This window comes from Perna viridis, chromosome 1 (assembly GCF_037379345.1).
Source record: "Perna viridis isolate PV_CMFRI_1.1 ecotype Kerala chromosome 1, ASM3737934v1, whole genome shotgun sequence".
Taxonomy (NCBI): domain Eukaryota; kingdom Metazoa; phylum Mollusca; class Bivalvia; order Mytilida; family Mytilidae; genus Perna; species Perna viridis.
The window spans coordinates 23,138,975-23,162,981 of NC_142445.1; the positions used below are offsets into that span (position 1 = coordinate 23,138,975).

The 24,007-nt window shown below is 31.2% G+C and overlaps 1 protein-coding gene across 20 annotated transcripts in view; it reads right to left on the bottom strand.

Moving 5' to 3' along the window:
- The window catches only part of LOC148627840 (plasma membrane calcium-transporting ATPase 2-like), a 107,970-nt gene that overhangs the window by 18,971 nt on the left and 64,992 nt on the right, over window positions 1-24,007 (bottom strand). For 16 of the 20 annotated variants that reach the window (XR_015921643.1, XR_015921640.1, XR_015921641.1 and 13 more), the window contains 12 exons: window positions 20,490-20,615; window positions 18,587-18,748; window positions 14,046-14,081; window positions 11,083-11,112; window positions 8,881-9,078; window positions 7,486-7,700; window positions 6,841-6,976; window positions 5,770-5,876; window positions 4,788-5,026; window positions 4,245-4,387; window positions 2,527-2,651; window positions 471-650 (listed from right to left, as the gene is read on the bottom strand). Coding sequence is in view for 17 of the 20 variants with exons in the window: in XM_088580078.1 (XP_088436204.1) it covers window positions 471-650; window positions 2,527-2,651; window positions 4,245-4,387; window positions 4,788-5,026; window positions 5,770-5,876; window positions 6,841-6,976; window positions 7,486-7,700; window positions 8,881-9,078; window positions 11,083-11,112; window positions 14,046-14,081; window positions 18,587-18,748; window positions 20,490-20,615 (1,697 nt within the window). In the remaining 3 variants the exon portion in view is untranslated. The remainder of the gene's footprint in view (window positions 1-470; window positions 651-2,526; window positions 2,652-4,244; window positions 4,388-4,787; window positions 5,027-5,769; window positions 5,877-6,840; window positions 6,977-7,485; window positions 7,701-8,880; window positions 9,079-11,082; window positions 11,113-14,045; window positions 14,082-18,586; window positions 18,749-20,489; window positions 20,616-24,007) is intronic. The other 4 variants (XM_088580061.1, XM_088580069.1, XM_088580107.1 and 1 more) reach the window with 1 other exon arrangement.

Genomic DNA, 24,007 nt, shown 5'->3' on the forward strand with positions numbered 1-24,007 from the left:
GTTCCTAAAGCTTGTGAATGGAAAGACTTTATTGGTTTTCATATTCAATTATGATTGGACTTAAAATAGTTCCTCTTCTGATGTTTCCAGTTTTTTTTTTATACAGAATTTTCAACAGCCTTACCTTTCTGAATGTAAAATAAATGAACACTAAATAATTCATATGAAGTGGCCTAAAACAAACCAGCACTGATTAATATTACAACACATAAAATGACCTTTTTCAGGGGATAGATTGGTCTTCACATCATTAAATGACTGTCATCTGATTAACATCCTTTGGGTAGTGAGCTGGACAAAGGACAAGGAAATTTAAATTTTGTATTGCAGATAAAGACTTAAATACCTATAAAATGATATAAAGTTTAAATCTACTCCTTATTTGTTCATTAAAGTATCTAATGATTGTCTTATGGGAGGACCAATTCTACCCCATAAACCATCATCATTGTACATGTTGTTATCTGTACCTCTCCATCTTCATCTCTGATACGTCTATTGAATTCTTTTCCATCAATGACCAGGAAATCCTCAATAGGATCCAGAATACCACACTTTGTCGCAATAGACCTAGCAGTGTTGACATTGTCACCTGTAACCATTCTAACACAGATACCAGCTCGCTGACATTTCTTGATAGCATTAGGTACCTATAATTTTCAAAATGGTCATACTTTAACAATGCATTTGTTTATGCGTATCTATGTACAAGATTGATAACAGGCATGCCAAAACTACACAAATCTGACAATAAATTGTCTGTGATTTTTTTTTTCTATACCTCAAATAACCAACAACTGATCCCTATAATATTACAGGAAATGGCATACCTGTTAACTTGGGGGAGACTCCCACAAAATTAATGATAAACTTAGTATCTTCTACACAAAATGTAAGGCATATGAAAGGTTTTTGGTTAAAATTACTGTATTTTATGTGAATATACTAAATAATTGAATTTTTATATAAAAAATTGTTTTAACGTAATTATCCCATGTGAGACTGTGTCAATTAGGGGAGTACACACATGAAATGTTCCTAAGGCTAACAGCTATGGAAATGGAGACCAGGCATGTCAAAATATCCAGGCATCTCATTCTCAATAAATACTAAACAGTTCTTGCTTGTTCTCATACATCCTATGAGCTTTGCAATAAAACAGTAAATAGATTTACGTCTATATCATAAGAATTTTGGATGTGACTAAACTTTAGACTAATCATCATGTTCTACGCACAGTAAACTTAGAAAATTACCATAATAGTGGAGATCCTAATTTTGACCAATTTTAGTGGTCTGTTTAAAAATGACAATAATAAATTCCACAAAATATTTACTTTGGCTTAAATATTTAGTGAACTGCTTAGCATCCGCCAAAATTAGAGGTACCCAAATTTTTAGTTTTTTCCTTTTTGACTCAAAATAGTCAAATTTTATACCTGCCAAAATTACCCACCATGTAGTATGACTAGTTCGTACTATACCATTGTTGTTTATAATGAATTAAGAGAAACATGTGTACTGATAATAACTTGTAGCAGTGACACTTTTTTTACGACTACAGCTGTCACTCATCGATAACTCACAATAAATAATTCCCATAAAACACAGGCAGACAAAGCTCAGATGTTAGTTATGAGATATATCGTAATTTCAAAGACCATTGGCATAGTTTTACACCTACTTCAGGTAATTATCTGAGTCTTCTTTTCATTAAAGTAAATATGGAATTTAATCAGTATCAAAATTTGAATACATTGCAACAACCAATACGATATCTGCTTTGTCATGTATGTTAAAAGTATGGAATGATGATGTAATAATGTTCTATTTCTTGATGAAAAGAATCAATGCAATGGGATTATTTTATCAGCTTGAGCACATGGTAAAGTAGCCTTTCCTTACTGGATCATGAATAATATTGATCTTAGAATGAAACTTCTTTTTGAAAAGTGTAATTTTGATATTAGTCATATTTCTAGCAAACAAATACTGTTAAAAAATACATCAACAAAAATTTTGTTAGCAATGCCTCACTAGTGATTCTCCCACTTTCAATTACGATATAAGGAAAATAAACAAAGTCCTAGGTGAACAGAAAGTTATTATTGAATTATTCTGAAAATTAAAACCATTATATGGCGACCCTACAGGAAGAATGTGTTGTAAGTTTCATGACGCATGATGAATACTATAGTTGTCGAGTAAAGTGCAAGGGGAAAAAATGGTTTTGGATGAAAAAATGGACAAGAGTAAAACAGTATACTCCTCTCTTCTTTGGAGCAAGGGTATAATAAACCATCTCATGAAAAAAAAGTCTAAACACTTCTTTAAAATTCTGAAAGGAAACACATATCTGTTGCCTATTCATTGACAGGCAAGATATAAGTGGCAACTAGTCATATAATTCACTACTCCTACAATAGACTTCATTCTGAAAGGGCTATCATTTACATGAACATAGGTCTGCCATTAACAATATAAATTAAAGAATGCACACATAGAAAATATCAAATTGATGGTTACCTCTGGTCTGACGGGATCCTCGATACCAACAACCAATATGCAGGTCAGTTCCTTGATAATATCACCTTCATCTTCCCAGTCTGGTTCATCAGTAAATGTCTCATCATTAGCACCATCACTCCCTCCTTGTAATAAAAAAAAATATGTACGATTACTTTATTCTTGTTGCTAAATATCTGTCATAAAAATACTGTCGTTAATGGGATAATGGGGCATCATTTATGCAAATAACAAAAGGGATATTTCTAAAATTCTAACTTGACCTTCATTTTAATCACATGAAACAACACATCATTATTTGAAAAGAATCTGCCAAACACTTTTGTGCAGGTAAAACCCACTGACTGTACATCCCCAAACTTTTCCTGTTTAAAATTAAATACAGAATTAACCTTTTTGGTTCAAAACTTTGATGATTTACGTGAAATCCAAAACATCAACTCTCCATAAAACATACACAATTTGCTTTATCCAAAAGTTTTGTCTAAAGATATAAGTTGCATACCATAAATTTGGCTAACAATAAAAATTGCCTTAACAGATTGTAAAACCACATAAACTGAAACATGTAAATAAAAGTACTTTCATTGTATTTTACAGTTTTACAAGAGCAGGATTGAAAACTAACTTCCTGTAATGGATCAACTTGATTCACTATCATCACAGGAACACTAATTAAATCAGAAATTAACATATTGATTCAGATTGAAAATTACATAACATCTTATTAAAACTAATTACTAATTACAAGTAATTAGGATTGATGCAACCAGAACGATTAGGCTCAATAATGTGATTAAAGTAAAACTTTGGGAAAGAATGACTTTCAAATCTAATTTTGTTTAATTATTCATTTCCTCTTTTATTATCATAAATTTCAATGGCTTCCTTAATTTTTTTTTCAAACAACACTGTTTTCAGCTTATTTGTAATACTACTATCAGGAAGCAAACTTTTCTGCAGGTGCAAAATCAAAGAACCTTTTTAATCCTGAATAATCAGGCAACTTCTCTGAAGTGTCTGAACAGAACATTACATATATTTTAAGTAGCGGTCTTTTTAAAAGTCAGACAGAAGGTGATTCATGCATGTCAAAAACCCATCAAATTCAGTTTTATTTCTTTTTCAGAAACAGCAATAGACCACATAACCAGTCTTAGTTTTTCTTTTGGTTGTTGCGCTTTTGAGATAAAATTCATATAGATTGTACATGAAATTAGCACTTTGCAAGAGTTATCATTCTTGATTCTGTTCAACTTGTTTGCTCTTAGTGGGAGATAAATTATTATTTTATCAAAAGTACAGACCTGAATATGAAAAGGACAACTGTTACGTAAACATATATAGATTGAAAAAGCATTGTTTTTTAGTGGTTTTTTCTTCACAATGAATCACTTTGACATGGGCTGTGTCTGAATTTTATATGGACTGGTATTTAAACACTTGTAATCAATTACCTTCAGTCCAAAGGGGTTCAGTTTAAACAGCTATCACTGTATTATTATTAAGTTAGATTTATTTTTCTTGGTGATGATATCTGTAAGAAATGACATTCTATCTTCTCCGAAATTTACAAGTCAAGTAAATTTTTGGCAGTTATGCTTAAATTAAGAAAAAAAGTCAAATTGAATCCTGCCTTTAACACTTTTCATTTTTTTATATAACAATCCCAGATGCAAGTCAAACTGTCTCTAAACCCTTAGTGGAAGAATCCCTACCTTTGACAAAATCTTTATAAGCAATACAGATAGTTCTGAGCCCATCACTAGCCATGGGTTCTATCACGGTTTTAACCACTTTATCCTGATCTTCTGTGGTAAAGGGTATTACTTCTCCTTTACAGTCCAAAATATGGGTACACCTAAAAAAAAAAAAAGGAACATTACTTTATATTGTTATATTGTGGGTATCTTTTTTCCAGATGATCAAGCCTGAAATAAAATCCCAGGATACAACACACCTATGTAAACCAATATTGTGGGTATCTTTTTTCCCAAATGATCAAACCTGAAATAAAATTCCAGGATATCACACACATATATAAACCACAAGTCCATTCTACAACTGACTATGATAAATGGTGTCTCAGAAAACTATTACAAAAATTGTGGCAGACAGACAGACAGATAGGTAGCCTAACATGGGTAAAACAGTATATATATCCTCTCTTTTAAGCTGGGGAAAAATTAATATTAGAAAATCATGTTTGAACATCAAACATAGGTAGATGTAAAAAGAGGTTTTTAAAGCAAGCAACTTACTTTTTGAGAACAATCTCAGAAGCTCCCTTAGTAAACAGTCTGTATCCTTTGTCAGTTGGAATAACTGTACTCATGGACTTCCTCACTGAGTTAAAGGTGTAAACTTTAGTTAACATTTCCTCAGGAATCTGGGTTCTCATCGCCTCATAGTTCTGTTTCATATCCAGAACAAACCCTAGTAGGGCACATTCTGTCTTGTTACCAAGCTGTGCGGGAAGACCACCTTTCTCCTCTGATGGCTGAAAAAAAAAATCGATAAAAGGAATTGTAATAGCATTACAGTGATTCACAAACTTTCATTTATAACTGATTTTTTTTTTCTATAGCCTAAGTGTAGAAAGAAAATTCTTAAATGGTTTCTGATAAAAATTGTGGCAAATTTAAAAGAAGGTAGAATGAAACAAAACTCAATACCTTTGGATAACATGTAAAACAATTATTATATATCTATCTATTAAATCAATGCTGTTGTTCTTGAGAATCCTTTAATTACTGGCATTATTAATTTTCATGATCTCTATCAAATGAATTTGCTTTCAATGATTATTGGCTCTATTTTTTTTTTTTTAAATACTTGTTTAAATACTTGTATAATGATTACAATATTTGCATACAAAATACATTTCTTGCATACCAATACATCTTGAAATAAGTGTTTTTAAGGCACCAACCATTTTATCCTGAGGAGGGGTGGTTGACTTGGATTTGATGTCAGATAAGAATTTTTTTGCCAGCAAGCACAAAACTTTTATTTATATTTTAGCAACACTCAAAATCAATATTTGTATAAAATATAAAAACATAATTACTTGTTCCAGTGGATGATTAAATTGAAGTTTGTCTCCAAAATTTGGAACATCATTTTTTTTCCAAAAAGATCTCAGGCCCCACCTCATTGATAAAATGAAAGGTACCTTACATATTTGTAAGTATAAAGTATAGCAGTTTATGGAATGATTACATGCAATCATGTGACTTTTACCTGTATTCTAGATGTATATCCACTATTGATGGCAATACTTGGCACTATAATTTCCTTAAACTTGCCAGATAGTGCATCAAAGTTGGGAGTCTGCTTATAATGTACAGCTGAAAACAAAAATATTGTGATTTGATCATTACAGCATATAAAAAATATTGTGATTTGATCATTACAGCACATATAACGATAATGTTCAGGAGAAAGACTTCCTTTGATTACATGATAATCACTTGAATTTTCTTTTCTAAGGTAGTTATCTGGTCAAGTGAGGATATTTAAACTTTCTGTATTTCCATAGATAACAGAATCTAAGTCTGATGGAAATGTTCAAAATATTCAGCAGTTCATCAGGCAATGGTAATTCTAACTATGGGAAGACTAACTCTATTTTTTAAGTAAACTATTTCACTCATAATTACAACTGAAAGATAAGAGCATTTGGTTTTGCAAAACAGAGATTTAAGAGAAATTAAAGATGATTTAAGTGAAATTTAAGAAAAACAATTCTTAATCAATACAAGTAACAGTACTAGTGCAACAAAGATTAACAAATACCATTTATCTGAATAACCAGGAATAAATAGAGGAAGAAAAAATATACTGAAAATATTGACTGGCAGAACTGACTATTCTTCACTGCATTTTCACTTTCTTTTGGGATTAGCATTATAAAAAATCTTGGCATTGTAAAAAGCAGAAAAAAATCTGTAATTAAATACATACATGTAGATCAATACTGCTCTAGGTAATCAGTATTTTATACCTGCACCAAATGGCTACAAATGCATTTTTTTATTTACTAAATTGGGTTGATATAAGTTTAGATATGCCCGATGGCTGTGTTGATTATTTAACAACATACTAGTACATAAATAATGTCAGCTTCATTCCCCTGTCTTACATTTCCCCAGACTCCAATGTAATGTGTCAGTTCCATTCTCCTGCCTTAAATTTCCCCAGACTCCTATGTAATGTGTCAGTTCCATTTCCCTGCCTTACATTTCCCCAGACTCCTATTTAATATGTCAGTTCCATTCAATTGCTTTACATTTCCTAGACTATGATACTTACTACCTATGTAACTCTGGACCACTGTCATTCTATTGGTAGTTAAGGTACCAGTCTTGTCAGAACAGATAGCTGTAGCATTACCCATGGTTTCACAAGCATCTAAATGCCTCACCAAGTTATTGTCATCCATCATTTTCTGTGAGATTTAAAGCATGAAGTTAGATAACTCGTTTTTTTTTTTCAATGAATGGCTTGACATTTTGTGAAATGAATTAAAACACAATGAGAGGGATCAAAAACCTTTCACACAAATATTTTTTGACATTATCTATGTTTGTTTTCCATGTTTTGGCATGCCTAGTGCATTAGAAGTCTAGACGGCATCTCATAATGTAGCATTACTTTATTTGATGATTAGAAAGGAGACCCATTCTAATTGATGTTCTCAGGAAGATTAAACAATGCAGGCACACAGATTTTGATGTACAATGATAGAATTGGTGAGTTATTGGATTTTATCATTCACATGGAGAGGAAGACTTTTAACTAAACTATATAAAGGTCCTGGGCTTAGAAAGGCATATTCAAACAATGACATAAGTTTATGTTCAAAAGCAACTGTAATATAAGAACACAAGTACATGAAAATACCAACAGAAGTACCCCTCCTTTTATCACTTATTTGCCTAAAACAGATACACTTACTCGAACAGAATACGCTAAAGACAGAGTTACAGCTAATGGAAGACCTTCTGGCACAGCCACTACAAGCACAGTAACACCAATGATGAAATGTTTGACAAAATGTTCAATGTAAGTTGCAGTCTTGTCACTTGTCCATTCCTCTCCTTTGATGGCAAATTCTTTCACACAAAACTTTACAATAAGAATGATCACAGTCAAAACAGCAATAGCAGTTCCTGAAAAAAAATATGAAGCAATGCAACTACTTTCATTTTTAAGAACTGGTTCATCTAAGAATCATGCAAGGAGTGACCAGTTCCATTTTTTTGGGATTACTTTCTAGTGTAAATGCATCTAGTATGTCAAAATTATGATTTAAAGAACCACTTAAAGTAATAAAAGTTGTGTAGAGTCAAAACATAAACTGGTCATATAGTGATCTGTTGTGAAAAGTTTAGTGAAAATATTTTTCAATAGATTTTGACAAAAATGGTTTGACTAATTTCATCACTTTCAAAACTTAATGCTACTCCTACTAGATTGTAAATTTATAAAAGACTACAAGCGTCAATTTCACAAATAGTTGTAAGTGTAAAATTGATCGTAAGTTATGACGTAACAATGCTATTTTCTGTTATGACATCTTAACTTGTGATCAACTTTACACTCACGACTTTTTGTGAAATTGACGCCAGGTATTTAAGAAAGTGGTCAATAAAGTTTCACTTATCACAATTTTCTTCATTTGCATAACTCTTATATTCAATGAACCTGGAATCTGAGGTTAAACTAGGCCTGCTTTCACCATTGTAATGCAGGTAAAAATACAGTAAATGATTGTGTCAGACCCTGAGATATTGAAAAAAAACCTACTAAATTAAAGAAAACAATGACAACAGTACTGCAATATACATAAGCTGACTGAGAGGCTATTTAATTAATATTATGTCACAATGCATCCAGAAAAAAATTCTGTACTTTGATGATAGCTCTCTAGTTAGCTGTTGACATTTCAAAGAGTTGTAAACTCATTTATATTTTGCCTCAGACCATCACATTATTTTTATCAAAAGGCTGAAACCAATCAATTAAAAGTTTTTAATTTATTTCTCCTAGGAAAATTTGCATTTCATTTCAGCAAACCTTTTTTTTTTTTTTTAACTTTTTTTGCTCTTCAACATTTGCATGTTTTTTTTTTGTTTTTTATCCTACACCATTCTTTCAATTCAAGTTGATTTGAAAGCTAAGAAAGACGATATTCTACATCGATCTTTTATTTTAGACTTAAAATTTGAGTTTCTTTCTATATCTTTTGAATTCACAGAAAACAAATGTCGTATCTTAGCCCCTTAAACTGAAACATGGGGACCAATAAGTGTACAAAGCTGGAAAAGGCAGAGACTAAACTAACTTTACCTCCATAACCAATCTGGATAGCTAGCCTAGTGAGCTTGGCCTGTAATACTGACTTCTCTTTTCGTGGTGCAGCCTGAGGGGCAATCTTCTTGGCTTCCCCTTCGGAGTTGCCAATTTTGTTGTTGACAGAGTTAGCACTGTTAGAGTTGTTTGTGTGTGAGTTCCCAGTTGGCACTTCAGGATTAATTGATCCTAAATCTGATGATGAAAAAGTGGGGGGAAAAAAAACCATTTATTTTCTGATCAACCATCGTTAACAACTATAGGATACATTCAATTATTATACTAAGCATCCAAAGCTCTTGATAATGTATGACTTACAAAAGTTGATCAATTCCAAGTCATAATGAAGAATCTTTGATTGAACCAATGAAAATGGCAGGTGTATATAAATGAAGATAAATTACACCATATAAACGAATAGTTCATGCAAGTTTCTAATGCATACTATATGGCCATGCACAGCCAGACCATTTTTCATATAACTCATTCAATGCTAACAGCTGACAGGAATTTTCATGCTTTACACATTTAAATGGTTTTGTAACTTTTTTCTTCTTCATGTTTTTGGTAAACAGACAAAAATCTCATGCATATTATATAAAATATGTAAAAAATTCAAAGAACACAACTTATCCTTATGCTGGGTGTCGCTTATACAGATAATTTTGAATTAATGTGGGTTTTCATACATATGGAATAATGAAAATTTCGAAAGTGTTAACTGACTTAAAGGCAAAGACTAATAGACCAGTTAGTACAATCTTGGCATTCAACTATGTTTGACTCTCCAAAAACATTAAATTATAGAATCTTTAAGACAAGGTTTGAATTTGAAGAATATTTAATATTTTACAGAAAACTGATGCAATAAATTTTGTAGGTTCAGAACTACAAACCATTAATTACCAATACAAAAAGGCAGACGGCAAAATATAGATAGAGAAAACCGACATTGTCATCTCTGTTCATGTCAAAAATTGGGAGATGAATACCACTATACATTTGAATGTATAAATTTAATCGAAAAATGCAAAAGACTTTTACCTAGGTATTATCTGAAAGCTACTACTTTTTAGATAGATTGATTGATTGATTATGGTGTAACATCCTTTGGCACAGATATTTCATGCATTTCAGGATGAGAATGATTAACCATACAAACTGACCCTGCTCTGAACTAGAGCCGGATCTTTTTTGTCTACTTTTCAGAGATAAAGCATAGCTTATTTTAACTCAAGTTGGGATAGCAGTATGCATTTGATTGCTTATGACATTAAGAATAAAAAAAATAATAATAATAATAAGAAATAAAATAAGAAATAAGAAATTTTTGAATGAAAAAGTTATTTTATAATATTCACAGAATTGTCACAACTTATGAATTTCATAAATGAAATCAGTTTTGAAATTCTCCCCTTAAATATCAAAATATCTCATATTAAATAAGAAATCTAACAACGTCCCCCTGCCACAATACTCATCCCAAAATCATGCATTAATTTGAACCAGAAATAAAGAGCATATTAAGTGCTGGAATCTGTAATAATCTGGCATAACTGAAATGTAATGAATCGTGCTCAGAAAAATACAAATTTGACAATGTGGGCACATAGTTTACAGTCTATTGAAGACAAGTTGACAGTTCTTTCATCCTGGAAATTTTAGAAGATGTAAAATAGTGAGTGCAAATTTACAACAGAATGATTGGGGAAAAGTGATTTATATCTCTTTGATGCACTGCATTTCATATAATTTATACCTTGAATAACTGACAATAAAATAAAGAAATGAATGCCATTTCTGTATTTCAGATCACATTATGAACAGAGCTTGTTTGTTTTTTCCCCCACCATGATTCATCTACTGCCTGATTCTTACAAAGAATAGCACTTAAAAAATCATGCATCTTACATTAGTTCTTCAATGAAATTAAATAAAAGTAAGCTATGACAAAATGCTTGGAACTGTCAGACTGAAAAAATCTGCTACTAACCAGACTGATATAAATGTTTGTGCTTCTAAAAAATTTAGTTTCACACCAAATCCTCAGTCTGGCTAAACTCAAATTTTTTCCGCTGACAAAAGATAAATCTCTGATACCATAACCTTAAAAAAACATTAACAAGGTGCTGTTATGTCTGTTTAAAGGTGATGGGCATTCAAAGGACATGCCAATAATATATAAATATAGACACATACCCACTTTTACGTCAGCGTCACTATTAAGCACTAATAAAAATAAAAAAGTCAAAATTAATAAATAAATCTGGTAAAAATTGTATACAAAATGAATATAGTACACATCTATATAACTCTATAAGAAATCAAATAAAGATACATTTCAAAAACAACGCTAATATTTTCAGCTAAGCAATATGGTTTGTCTATCCAGTTTTCATCATCAGCAAAAATGATTTCAAATATATGTTCCATTTCAATAAAGTTTGTATTCAATTAATGTTTAGGCATCAAAGGAAATTCAAATTTATACTATTGTAAGGCATAAACTTCTATTTATTTCAATATATCCTTTACCTACATATACGATTTTTTTCTTAAACAAATTTCTAAACAAAATGGTTTATCTCCCCTTCAATAATTCTCTTTAATGTGCTGTGGGAATATCAATATACTTAAATATTTGATATTAAATGTACTGGATAATTGTTTAGCTATCAAATAATTCAAAAATACAATATACAATTACGAATGCCAATGCTTATATCTAATTTTACTTATCTCGACATAATATTTTAAGTATTTTTTTTTCTTTGCTGATAAACACTTAAGTGTCCTTTATAAAAATGTTGTAATATTTATCCAAAAGTAGATAAAAAGTAAAAAATTAACAAGAAATGTCTGAAAGAAATACTCTTTTTATACAGGGCAAATGCCTAATAACAGTAGCATGCTGATAGACTATTGCTATCAGCAGAATTTGCTTCAAAAATCATGCACAAGCACAAACCATCACCGCATGCAACAAATTGAAAGAATTATTCACGCATATAAGTAATACATACGATTAGCATCCAGATGTAAAAATAAAAACATTCATAACTACAAGCATGCCAGGCAGAGAAAGACGTCTCATTCAGAAGTTGCTGTTTGGGATAAAATGACAGTTACTCTGGAGGAAGTTGGAAATGAAACTACATGCAAATGTTATGAAAGGTTACATGTCTCTGTTAAATGGTAGTTCTAAAGAAAGTTAATTGATGAGCATCATTACTATCTTAATATCGTTTTCTTCAAATAGAAATGTGATACTGTGGACCATGTCTAATCCAACAACTGAGTATTCCAGAATCCTACACAATCTGACACTCTAAGTTTATGTATTGATGCATCCATTGATGTATTCCAAAAATCTATCTTGTCCAATATTCTTTTCAGGTTTCAAGATGTGTTGGAGAAGGTATAGTTCCACTGTATCAACACAGGGACATCAGAATGATCAAGACTTTCTGTAGTGAATTTTCCAAACCAAAGTTTCCAGCACATTTTGTATACCCTTCAAGTTATAAAGATAACAAAAAATGACCCCCATCCCAAGCAGGTCTAAGCAGTACAAAATGTATACAGAGAAGAATAAAAGCAAGTTCCCATCACCATAGGATAAAATTAATATACATATGAACAAGTACAGAGTGTTCATACAAAAATGAATATATGATAGAAGTTGAATATGCTTGAAGAAAATATTATATAGTTGTAAGCAAGAATAAGAAAAATACAACATAAACATTGTGAAAGTTTGTGGTTATAAATAAAGCTTCTCCAATGTAAAGTCAAGGTGAACCATGTGACCAGACAACATATAATGATATCAGCCAATATATATTTACTCATATCAGTCATTTGGTAGATGATACTTAGACAACAGACACGTACAAGTAACCATAACTCCTTTATCAAATGGCACTTCAGAGTGACACATTCTTAACATGGAGGAAAATTTGCCAAAAACGCTAAAATTGTAGAATGAAAAATCTTACTTAAGCCGTAGACAGAAAACACTTAGCTGCCATTTCATTCAAGACTATTAAACACCTATCTCTTACAAGCACCGGAATGACTGAGGAACTACTTTATAAGCCATCTGACAACAAATTAGTTTACTGGAAGTCTTAATTTTGCATCAGGGTTTTTAAAATTCGATAGCAACTCCAGATTTAACATATACTGATGTCTAACAATAGAATCAAATTTAATCAATTTTATATGTTAGTATAGTAGCAAACATTATTCCTCTAGAATAAGACGGGTTAAGACACCAGAATCAAACTCAATAACTAGGGCTCCTGCTAGAAAACAAAGGAGTATGGGATACTGTTAGCATTGTGCAAGAAGATCCGTGTGTAGTTGTAGATGAAACTGTAGGCATGCATTGTCAGTGATGAATATTTGTAAACATAAAAATGTTTCTAGATATAAGTTATCAAGAATATCATATTGTAAAGAATTTCCATAATATATCTGGAATGTGAAAAATTGAAGTTGACAAAATACTGTAAGTTAGCTATGAAAGTGTATTTATAACTTATAACATTACAAACATTTAAAATTCACTCATAATTTTACTCATTTGTTTCCCTAACAAATAAGCTTTTGATACACTTGTATGGTCTATTTGGTTCATCATATACTCATAAGCAAACAACAAGCTCACTTGCTGCTTACCCCTCATACAGTTATACATCAATTACAATTTGATGGGTTTCTTCCAAAATTTCACTAAATACCCCACACAAAATCTGCCCTAAACATTTCACTGATGAATTATCTAAATAAGGCCATACATGTGTATTTTGTTCCAAGCTGTGGACAATACAGGGGAAAATGGTGTCACCTTCACTTTACCTGGAAAAACAAAATCACACAAGATCAACGATGTCTTTCTGATTTCATAAACCTACCAAATATGAAAGCAGAAAGACAGAAAACAAAACAAAGTATTGTAAGTCAGAATTATGACTTGACATTAGCTGCTGATTATGGAATTTTGAAAAATAAAACAAAGAATTTTTCTCTGATTTTCACGTGTTTATCAAATATTAAAAGTTACAAAAACTGTGAGAGGACATTTCTGATTGATTCTGTATGTTGATCTTCTACAGTGAAACTATCTATGAAACTAGAAAGGGAGGTAACCGACTTACATGGAACTGTCTGTCCGGCAGTATTAGTCTGTGAACCTGTAAGCCAGAGTCGGGAAGGAAGCCAGTTATACAAGTCAACAAAAATTTCCCAATATACGTATCACTCAAATTCTACTTCATGTATTCTCTTGGGAAGTCCAAGACAAGCATAACACATAGCTCAGAACAGTAAAGATGATATGTTTTTTAAAGAATAATTTGTATAGCACATGCAACAAAATAGGGTTTGCCATGAAAATACCTACCTTTCTGCAGAGCAAATACCGCCTAGCTCCAGCAGAGTGGTTTTGTCAAGATTTCAACACAATTTTGAATGTTACTGTCTTGAACTTCCAAAAAAATATTTAAGTGTTCTTGTCACCTGAAGTGTGAGACTGCAGATAACAAAACTGTACAGATGTATTATAATCAATCTACAGGTTAAAAAATTAAGTGTGCAAGGTGCATATTAAAGACACAACATAAAAATCAACACTACTACACAGATCAATAGCAAGCAATTTTCTACAATCTGGATGATTTCCGAATGATTTCACAGATCAATGTACAATGACACAGTAGGCACAGCAAAACAACATGCTTTATTGCATTTTATATCATATTTCCTAATTCATTTATAGTATCCAAGATGATACCCCCCTTTTATTTTAATATTCAAAAATGTAGTTTAAATTTTCAATCTTTTTCTTCTGTTCATTAAGAAAATTGTTTGCCATTTCCAAAAAAATTAATGACAACATAAGATAGATGATAGGTCTGTGTACTTTACCTCGATATGCTGTTATTGTCACATCTCAAAGAAAAACAAAAAGCAAGTCAATTGTGCTCATTTTACATGACTTTGAAACAATGATAAAAAATAGCATAATGTGATGGAGGACTTTTTTTATAGAATGTGAAAAAGCCAAATTAAAACTTATAAATAAATTGTCTATAATTTTGATAAAAATTTTTTGCGTCATTTAGCAACCAGTGGCGTATAAAAGTCTTATGTGAAAAATCAGTGCAAATAATAGTAATGAAAAAAGCAATTGTGAAAATTGTAAATACCATACAAAGGAGTGCCTACTCTTTGAAGTCACTTTGAATTTTCAACAGCTTTATATGGGACGTCATTTTTGGTCTTATTGTGTAGTATTTCAGAGATTTTTTTGTTTCACCTTTATAAATAAGACAAATATAAAAAATAAACTAAGAAATTAAAAATATCACAGGAATAGTTTTAAAATAGTTCAAAACCAGTAAAACTTCAACTTACTTCAATGTATTTCTTTGTAAGATTGAATGTTTTAATACTAATATCAGATAATAAAAATTGAACTGGGCTTTTCACCACACTTTCTAAAGCTGTTCATCGATAACGACTTTAAGAGTATTCAGTCAAATGAGCACAATGACTAAGACAACATTTAAACATGTACTAAGACAATAAACACTAAACATATAAAAATTAATACAATTAAAAAGGAAATGACGCATATCTTCAGCATCATTTCACAAAAAAATGTTCTTTTTAAAAGCAAAGAATAGTAGAAAGTGAGTTTAGTTACAACTACTGCTTTATGAAATGAGTCATTTTCATTGCTTATAAATTTTTTTTCATTTATTTTTCTTTTTATGACGAGGACAAGGAGTGCAGTATAATAACCATCATCTATTTGTTTACTGATTGTTGATTAGAGCTATTTCAAAGAATCAATTGTGAGGGGGTTGGGGGGGGGGGGCACTTTTATTAAAATTTGATGGGTGGTTGTTATCAAAGACAGACTTGACAGCAAAAATTAATTGTATACTTGGTGGGGTCAAATAAAAAGTGTCTTCCAACCCCAACCCTAATACATTAATTTCTGGAACAGCCCTTATCATATCATTAAGAATATTTTCATTGCTAAAAATGTCACAGATTTATATCTTACATTAAATTTTTATTAAACAAGGTATTATTGGAATGAGGAGTTATTTTGGAATTCAGAAAATTAGTAAAAATAATAAATTTGTAAAATTAGCCCCTACTAAGGGAGTAAGGCATGCCAGCAAGACTAAGTGGTTAGGTAAGATATTTAACTGAAGGCAATGAAAAGTTATCAACTCCTTAAGTAGGGGTTAGTCTCATAAATTATCATTTAATTACTTTTCTTAATTCCAAAATAACTCCAATATCAAACCATATCTTTTTTTTTTTTTTTTATAAATGTTGGGTAGTTTAATAATAATAAAAAAAACCCCCAAAAACCCTAAAATACTAGGTTAAATAAACACCTTTAATCATATTTCTGTTTTATTGCCTTCCTATATTTGATGATAACTTTTAAGCCTTTGAACATTTATATCTTTTTTAATGTTTTAATGAAATCCAACAAACATGATTTTATGAATATGAAGATAAAAGCAAACAAATGAAATGAGATTAATAAAAACAGTGATCATGTTCAAATTTATTAATTGTGCAAGTGTTCAACATAAAAAATTGACGAGTTGAAACATGCTTTCAAATAAAATATTCATCATTCACTTGTTAATTAAGAAAAATTAGAGGTTGTTTGATGTATCTATGCCTTAGTTATCTTCAGATTTCTTTCTTTTAAAGATTACATCATCAAAAAAAAAGTTTGTTGAAAACAATGTAGAGAAATTAACTTGCAGGGATAATGATATACTTGAAAACAACCCAAATAGAACCATTGATTTGTGTGAAAGTAAAAACAATTCATCTGAAAAACCTTACACTTTCTGCTTAACAGAGCCATGGTGAATATATTGCAGGACCTACATCAAATGATCTGTCTATTTTAAAGAATTTTTTGTTTTGTTTTTGAGAATATCTTATATTTTTAAACAATAACAAGAAGTCTATTTTTTTAAATCTCAATTGCAGTTGAAGACAAGTTAAAATTTGTCCATATTATCCTGGAGTAAAAGCCCAGATAGACATACATGGTTCATCAATGGAAAATCAGCATTTCTGGTTTAATAACCTAAAGCAGATATATCTGAGACTTAACCTAAGCAATTTGATTAATGATAGGGAGGGCAACTATCCCATGGAATTATCGATTCCATCTTGTTCTATGATTGCATTTTATTATATTAACTGGATAAATGTCATTTTTATTTATGTTCAAATAAGCTTCATTCTTGTGAATAAAATGGTATTAGATTAACCTGAAAGATTTAGTATTCAATTCGAAAATCCATGAACCTGAGTTCATTGTTAAAAGGTCAAATCAATTCCTATAAATAGATATATATTTTTTTTTTAAATAAACAGCATTGATACTTCTACCATTAACTCCCCACAATGTATTTATTGAAGATCTTTAATTAGATAACATTGAATGTTGAAACATTCAAGGACATTTATAATTCATAAACTATTTTTAACTTCCTTTCAAAATAATAGGTTGAAAAATCATTGCAAATGTGTTTATGTCTTTTTTAAATTGTTTATTTTGTCCTATGAAATATTAATTCAGGACTGTTCCAGAACAAACATATGGAAGGCACATCTAAAATTCTCATCCATTATATATTTTTCTCAGATTCTTTCATTTTTTAATTTCCCTTCAAAGGCAATGTAGACCCTTCCCAATAAAAATATCTTTATATTCGAGCCCATCCAATCCAATTATTTCTGGAATAGCCCTTGTTTTTGCATAAGCAAATAATCATGTAAGTTGCAGGTGTTTATAAGGCCTGACAGACTTAATTATCTGGTTCTCAGGCCCTCCCCCTCCTCTTTTGTGGACGTCTTGTTACCCATTTTAGTGTCATATCAATAAATCATCTCCCTCCTTCATTGGTATTGGATGAAAAATGGACTGAGAACCAAGTAATCATCTCTGAAAGACCTAAGCTGATAGTCCATATAACACCATTTTTTGGGCAGATTGTTCATCTTAGCTTGCTTCAAAATATCATTCAAATTAATAGAGAAAAATACTGTTTGAATAACCCCTTGTAAAGTCTATACTTGCAGTCCTTAATACAAATCAAAGACTATTTATATTTATAACATGAAAATGAACAATCTTCCAAATATCATACCTAACCTTGTGATATACAAAATGTGATATATATATATATATAAAAAAACAGAATAAGACGGTAATAGACAAAACACCAACGAGACAATAATGCTAAGTACAGGGCCATCTAACATCAAACTAAATAGTGCTAAGTACAGGGCCACCTAACATCAAACTAGATGTGAACCTTTCCCTCAACCAAGACATGACACAATGTGCAAATCGTATGAGAAAAATGAAAAAAAAAATGGAAAATCTGATGAAGATAAAGAATATTCTAAGTATAAACTGATGCATTACAAATGAACATGCACGATAACTTTTCCATACATATAAATCAGCCGTCAACCATTTTCCATTCGAGGCAAGATGCACTATTTGTATTAAATGCCATCCAGAATATGTCATTCATAAATGATTCAATCTCATGCTTTACAGCCCTATAACCATCTGTTACTTTTTTATTCATTGTATTTTGTTCTCTGTGTATGATTCCCTTCAATACTATGTAAATACCTTCATTGGGGCCATCTTTTTTCTTCCCTCCTTTCTTGTCCTTTTCTTTTGGTTTTTCATCACCTTGAGAGGCCCCCAGGAGGGCAAATATAATACCAGTTTGTGAGTTGATACCAACCGCTGTAACCAACATCTTCCCACTGCCTTCCATGACATGGGTACCTGGATGAAACAGCACATGGTTTATAAGTTTTTAAACTAATGTCTGATAGACAAAACACTAAGAAATTAAAACTTTCTTATTTTCATTTTTTCGCAGTTTGTTTTGATGAAGTCTTTGAAATGAACTATTGGCATTGATTTTTTTTTCATTTATAGACAATTTAATTTTTCATAGAGCTGTTCCATGGTATGGGTAGACATTCCTAAAATTCATAAATGGTGGTAGTCAATACCCTTGACAAATTGAATGGAATATATACCAAGCTAAATATTGCATCTATTCATCACTTCCCTGGCAAAAATTTCTCATTGTTTAAACAGGCTATACAAAATAAAATTGTAAACTGGCCCAAACCATGTTTTTTTTTCATATAATTTGTTAAAGGGATTCAAATTCAAATAGCAAGAATGTTTTGTATCGAAATATTATATGTGTGTGTGTGTGTGTGTGTGTGTGTGTGCTGTGTATACATATATTTTTGATTATTAGAATTGCAGGGTGCACTCAGGTTGACATTAATTATGTCAAAGTACCAAACCAGGTTATACACAAATAACTTCATTTGCTCAAAAAGAACCAACCAATCAGAAAGCTTGTAACTAAATTAAGTTATTACATTTTAATGAATATAAAAACAAATCTGGAAGCATTTAATTTTTTTTCCTCTTTAAATAAACAATGAAAATCAGCATGAATTAGAATTTTTAGAGTAAATATCTCATATTTCAAAGCTAAATTAAAGTCAACTACTTAATATAACTTCATCCTTTTTGCAATCAAGTTGAAAGATAAATTTAGAAATGTTTTATCTATTTGAAAACAAATAACAGCAAGATTAAATTTTACATATTGCAGCCTAAGCTATATTGCTTCCTGTAAGATTTAAATATGGTCTGTCTCAAGCGGAAGAATCTACCCACTTGTCTAGGCTTTGATAAACCTTAGCTTGATTTGAGTTTACCAGACCTATTTTAAAGTCTTTTAGCTAAAAACACATTGTCTGAACTCCCTGTTTAGGAAAGTTTAAGAGTCATTACAGCCCATAACATTTACAATAACAAACTCAATTCAAAATAAGCTGTCTTCACTTAGAATACAAAAAGTGTCAATATTGTCAAACGGAATTACTTTCCATATACACCAGCAGTTTTTTACCACTAAATATAAATTGGCTGTTTATTCTGTTGACAGAATAAGGATTTTGACATTTTGGGATGTTTGCAAGGAAAGCCACTATTGATTTTGTAGGAATGGTCAGTTAGACACAGTAATATTGTCAACAGTATTGATCATCATGTCTCCTCCCGGTAAACATTATTAAATATCAGCCTTGAAACAAACCACTAAATTAATTCTAAGTTCGGACTATTTTAATTTCCGCCTTAAAAGCCTTTCTGTAGTTCTTTATAATATCAGAATTTCTCTATTGTTCATGATGATCATTTGCAATGTAATTTTTTATTATCTGTAGGGTAAGCAAGTGCTTTTTTTCATAACTTCAGAAGTTATACTGCCACGTCTGGTATTCTGGGTGTTGAAGGCTACATACTTTGTTTAACTGTATGAATATTCTTTATGCTATCCTCACCTATGCTATGTTAATTTGGATGACATTAAGTAGTAGTAGAAGTAACAAAACATGAAACTTATGCCTACCATTCTGCTCATGTAAGTTACTGCCCTTTGATAACCTTTGACCTCAAGCAATACTTCTATCTACCCTGATGATTGAGATATTACCTGATAATAAGACAGGATTGGTGGATTCTCCTTTCTTGACATGGTCAGATTCACCTGTTAACGAACTTTCATCCACCTTTAAATCATTACTTTGAATAATTACACCATCAGCTGGTAAAAGATCACCTGCAATAGAAAATCATGAAAGTATTTTGAATCTACATTGTTTTGCTAACTGACTATTAAGTGTAAGTTTTTGTAAGAATCAGGCAAAATGGGAAAAATCAGAAACATACATGTCAAAAACCCACCGATCTGACAATGTAATTTCACTCAAGGATGCTTTTTCTATATGAAAAGACCATTATTAGATCTCTGCATAATGGATTTGATCAGAGATTTTTCAATAGAATGTTAGAAAAAATAGGTTTTTGACAGAGTTATCTGCCCTAGAAATATTAATTTTCAAATCATTTCAATGAAGTTATAACTCAGTCTACAAAAATTATATGGAATATCTCGGTCTTTTTCCATTGATTCTGATGGTGCATATAGTCAAAATAAACCTTTAAAATTGTACTTTTTTTTCAAACCAGGTATCTACTCACTGCCAGATTCTTACAGAGACTGACACTTAAGTAAAAGGTTTATTACAAGTACTTACATATTAGTGCATTACAATCAAATAAATTATACATACGAACAGTTTTAGTACTTAAACTACTACCTGTAAAATGTACGCATGTGATTCAGAGTTTTTAAATTACTACTTTGGTGTGTTTTTACAAAACCACTTTGGTGTACCTTTTTATCAGTCTTTATTTAGCCATTTTGGTGTTTCTTTTTAAACAGTGTTTTTACATTTCCATTATGGTGTATTTTTTTAGACAGTTATTACTCTACTATTTTGGTGTATACTTTCTTATGAGAGTTTATTATCATTTTGGTGTTTCTATTCTTAAATTTACTTGAATTGCAAGTTTTGGTGTTGCATATAACAATATATAACATGTCAATGGAACAGTATCTTAACCAAAGCTTCTACACAATATGGTATGTGATCAAAATATTTGCTGTCTTCAACCATGTGAAGTAGAAATTACCAAATCGACTCAAGCTGTGTTGTATATTGGGCTAGGATGGGTTACTGTCCATTCTTCCATTACAATGGTGTCAGTCACCGAGCCCATTATAGAAAAACATTAAGTAGTTACGAGGTTAATCAGGCAATTTACACTCTTCATATAACTAAGTTACGGTCTTAAAACCAAGACACACAAAAACCAGAGAATCATTGTTTGAGAGTGCCATGTTCCATCTGTAATCCATTTCATGTGACTGTTATGGTCTGTCTAAAAGCCAACACTGCATATAAATGACCCCAATGGACCACAAAATCAACAAATACACTCAACTATCTCATCCAGAAAATTAATTACTCAGGCCTATAACTCATCTACAATCCAATGATTATGGATTACTACTATAAATAAAATAGATCAAGTAGAAAATGTTGAGTGCTACAAATCCTGGGTGATGATAATACAGACAGAAGAATTCCCATAATGTGCAAGTCAACAGTTTTTATGACCTAGTTTTCCAGGACAATAGTTTTGGATAGAGATTTTCTATCCACTGTACATGATGGTAGAGTTGCATTGTTTATGGTCTCATTTCATGTCAAACTGAGTTCAAACACTTGTCATGCTAATTCTTCATTTAAACAGTAAATGAGCCTTAAACTTAAGACGCAAGAGTATTTCCTACAAAAAATAGAAATTGATATTAAATCTCAGATACCCCAATTTCCAAGTTATCTGAGTGAAAAGAGGCCATAACTCAAGTAATGCAAATATAGTATATATCATAATGTAGCTTGCCTTCAATCTTATGTTCCAAAGCATTGTGTTCAAAATTGAAAAGAATAAGTTGAACCATACCTTAAATATCACCAAAAATCAAGAAAATGGACTAACAGACAGACAGACAGACATGATCACTATATACTTTTGCTTACTGAATTTAACAAACCAGTGGTGAAAGTTCAACTACAGCCTACTAAGACTGACCTTTGACCCACAATAACGATTAATCTTTCACCTTCAACCTACTTAGCTTGATCTTTGACCTGCAACCTACCAAGACTAATCTAATCAACAGCTTCATTAAGTTCTGGAATCATTATGAAGATGTACCAATCTGTTTTAACAATCAAAGGTTTCTACACAACATAACCTATACAAATAGCCCGAAATCTTGGCAAGAAATCAGCAATCAGCCAACAATTTCTTTCAACTGCTCTCTGACATCAATCTAAATTAACAACAAAATAAAGATTTTTGCTGAAAAACAAAAGAAACCAGTCACAAACATAATTCCCAAAATCTGAATCTTTGAAAGTCTATCATATATGTCACTTTCCAAGATGAAACTATGCAGTCTGTGATTGGCTGTATTGTATTGCAAACCTTGAAACAATAGTAGTAATAATTTATGCATGTAACAGAGGACTAGGGCCAAGGCCAAGAATTGCAGATTTGTGAGGAAATAGGGTTGCAGCTAGCCATAGGACAGGTAGGTGAAAATATAATCTATAAATAATTAAGGATGCAACAATTATTATAATCGTAAATTAGTTATTCACTTTTCCAAATAATGACCATACATTTAACCAACAGATGTTTGCACCAATGCAGTATTAAAATAACTAATACAAGTACTCTTTATAATGTTACAAAATGATGCTTTAAAGAAAGTCTTGGTCATGAAACCAATGCATGGTACTTGACAGCTAAGGTTACGCAACTAATGCAAGGTATACACAACCAAAACCTTGAAGTTTATTGGGAAGTCTATGTAACAGACACCACATGCATATAAAAGTATGGAGAACCTTTACTTTAGACATTTAGTACTAAGTGAATTTTGCACTTGGAATATTAATGGCTGAACTTGTTTACCTGAGTTCAGAAGAATATTAGACAGATTTAATGGTAAAAGAATACATACATGTGTTTCATTAATTCATCATTTATATTACAAGCTTACCAGATGAAATATCGCATAAAGATATGAGAAGAAATACCCATTTCAAAGCCATTACAGAGTGATAGATAAAGTCTAGCATAGGTCATGGAAAAAGGAGAAAGATATTCATTTCATTCATGTTTAGAATTCATTACTGTTGCTTTTGAGAAGATAAAAGAGGAAAGGGTAGAATCTTTGGTTCTGCAGAAGTAAAGAAACTTCACTTGAGGCACCCAATTTCCACAATGGAAAACATTTATCCAAAAGATATGCAATAGGTTATCTGAGCAACTTGGCGGGTGTTTCTAGAAAAGCAGTGGACGCTTACCCTACTGGTTCACCTGGTCCATGCCCCCAGTTTTTAGTGGAGTCCGAGTTCCTCATTTGCTTTTGTTGCTTTGCATGTATGATTTTAGTTACTTTATGTTCTTTGTTGTGTATGTCTGTTTTCCATGTCTGGTATTTGTCCTCGGATTACATTCTTTGGATTACTGCTATAACCTTGGTTCCCTTGACTACTCTTTAACATAACTTATTCAATTTATTTAAGG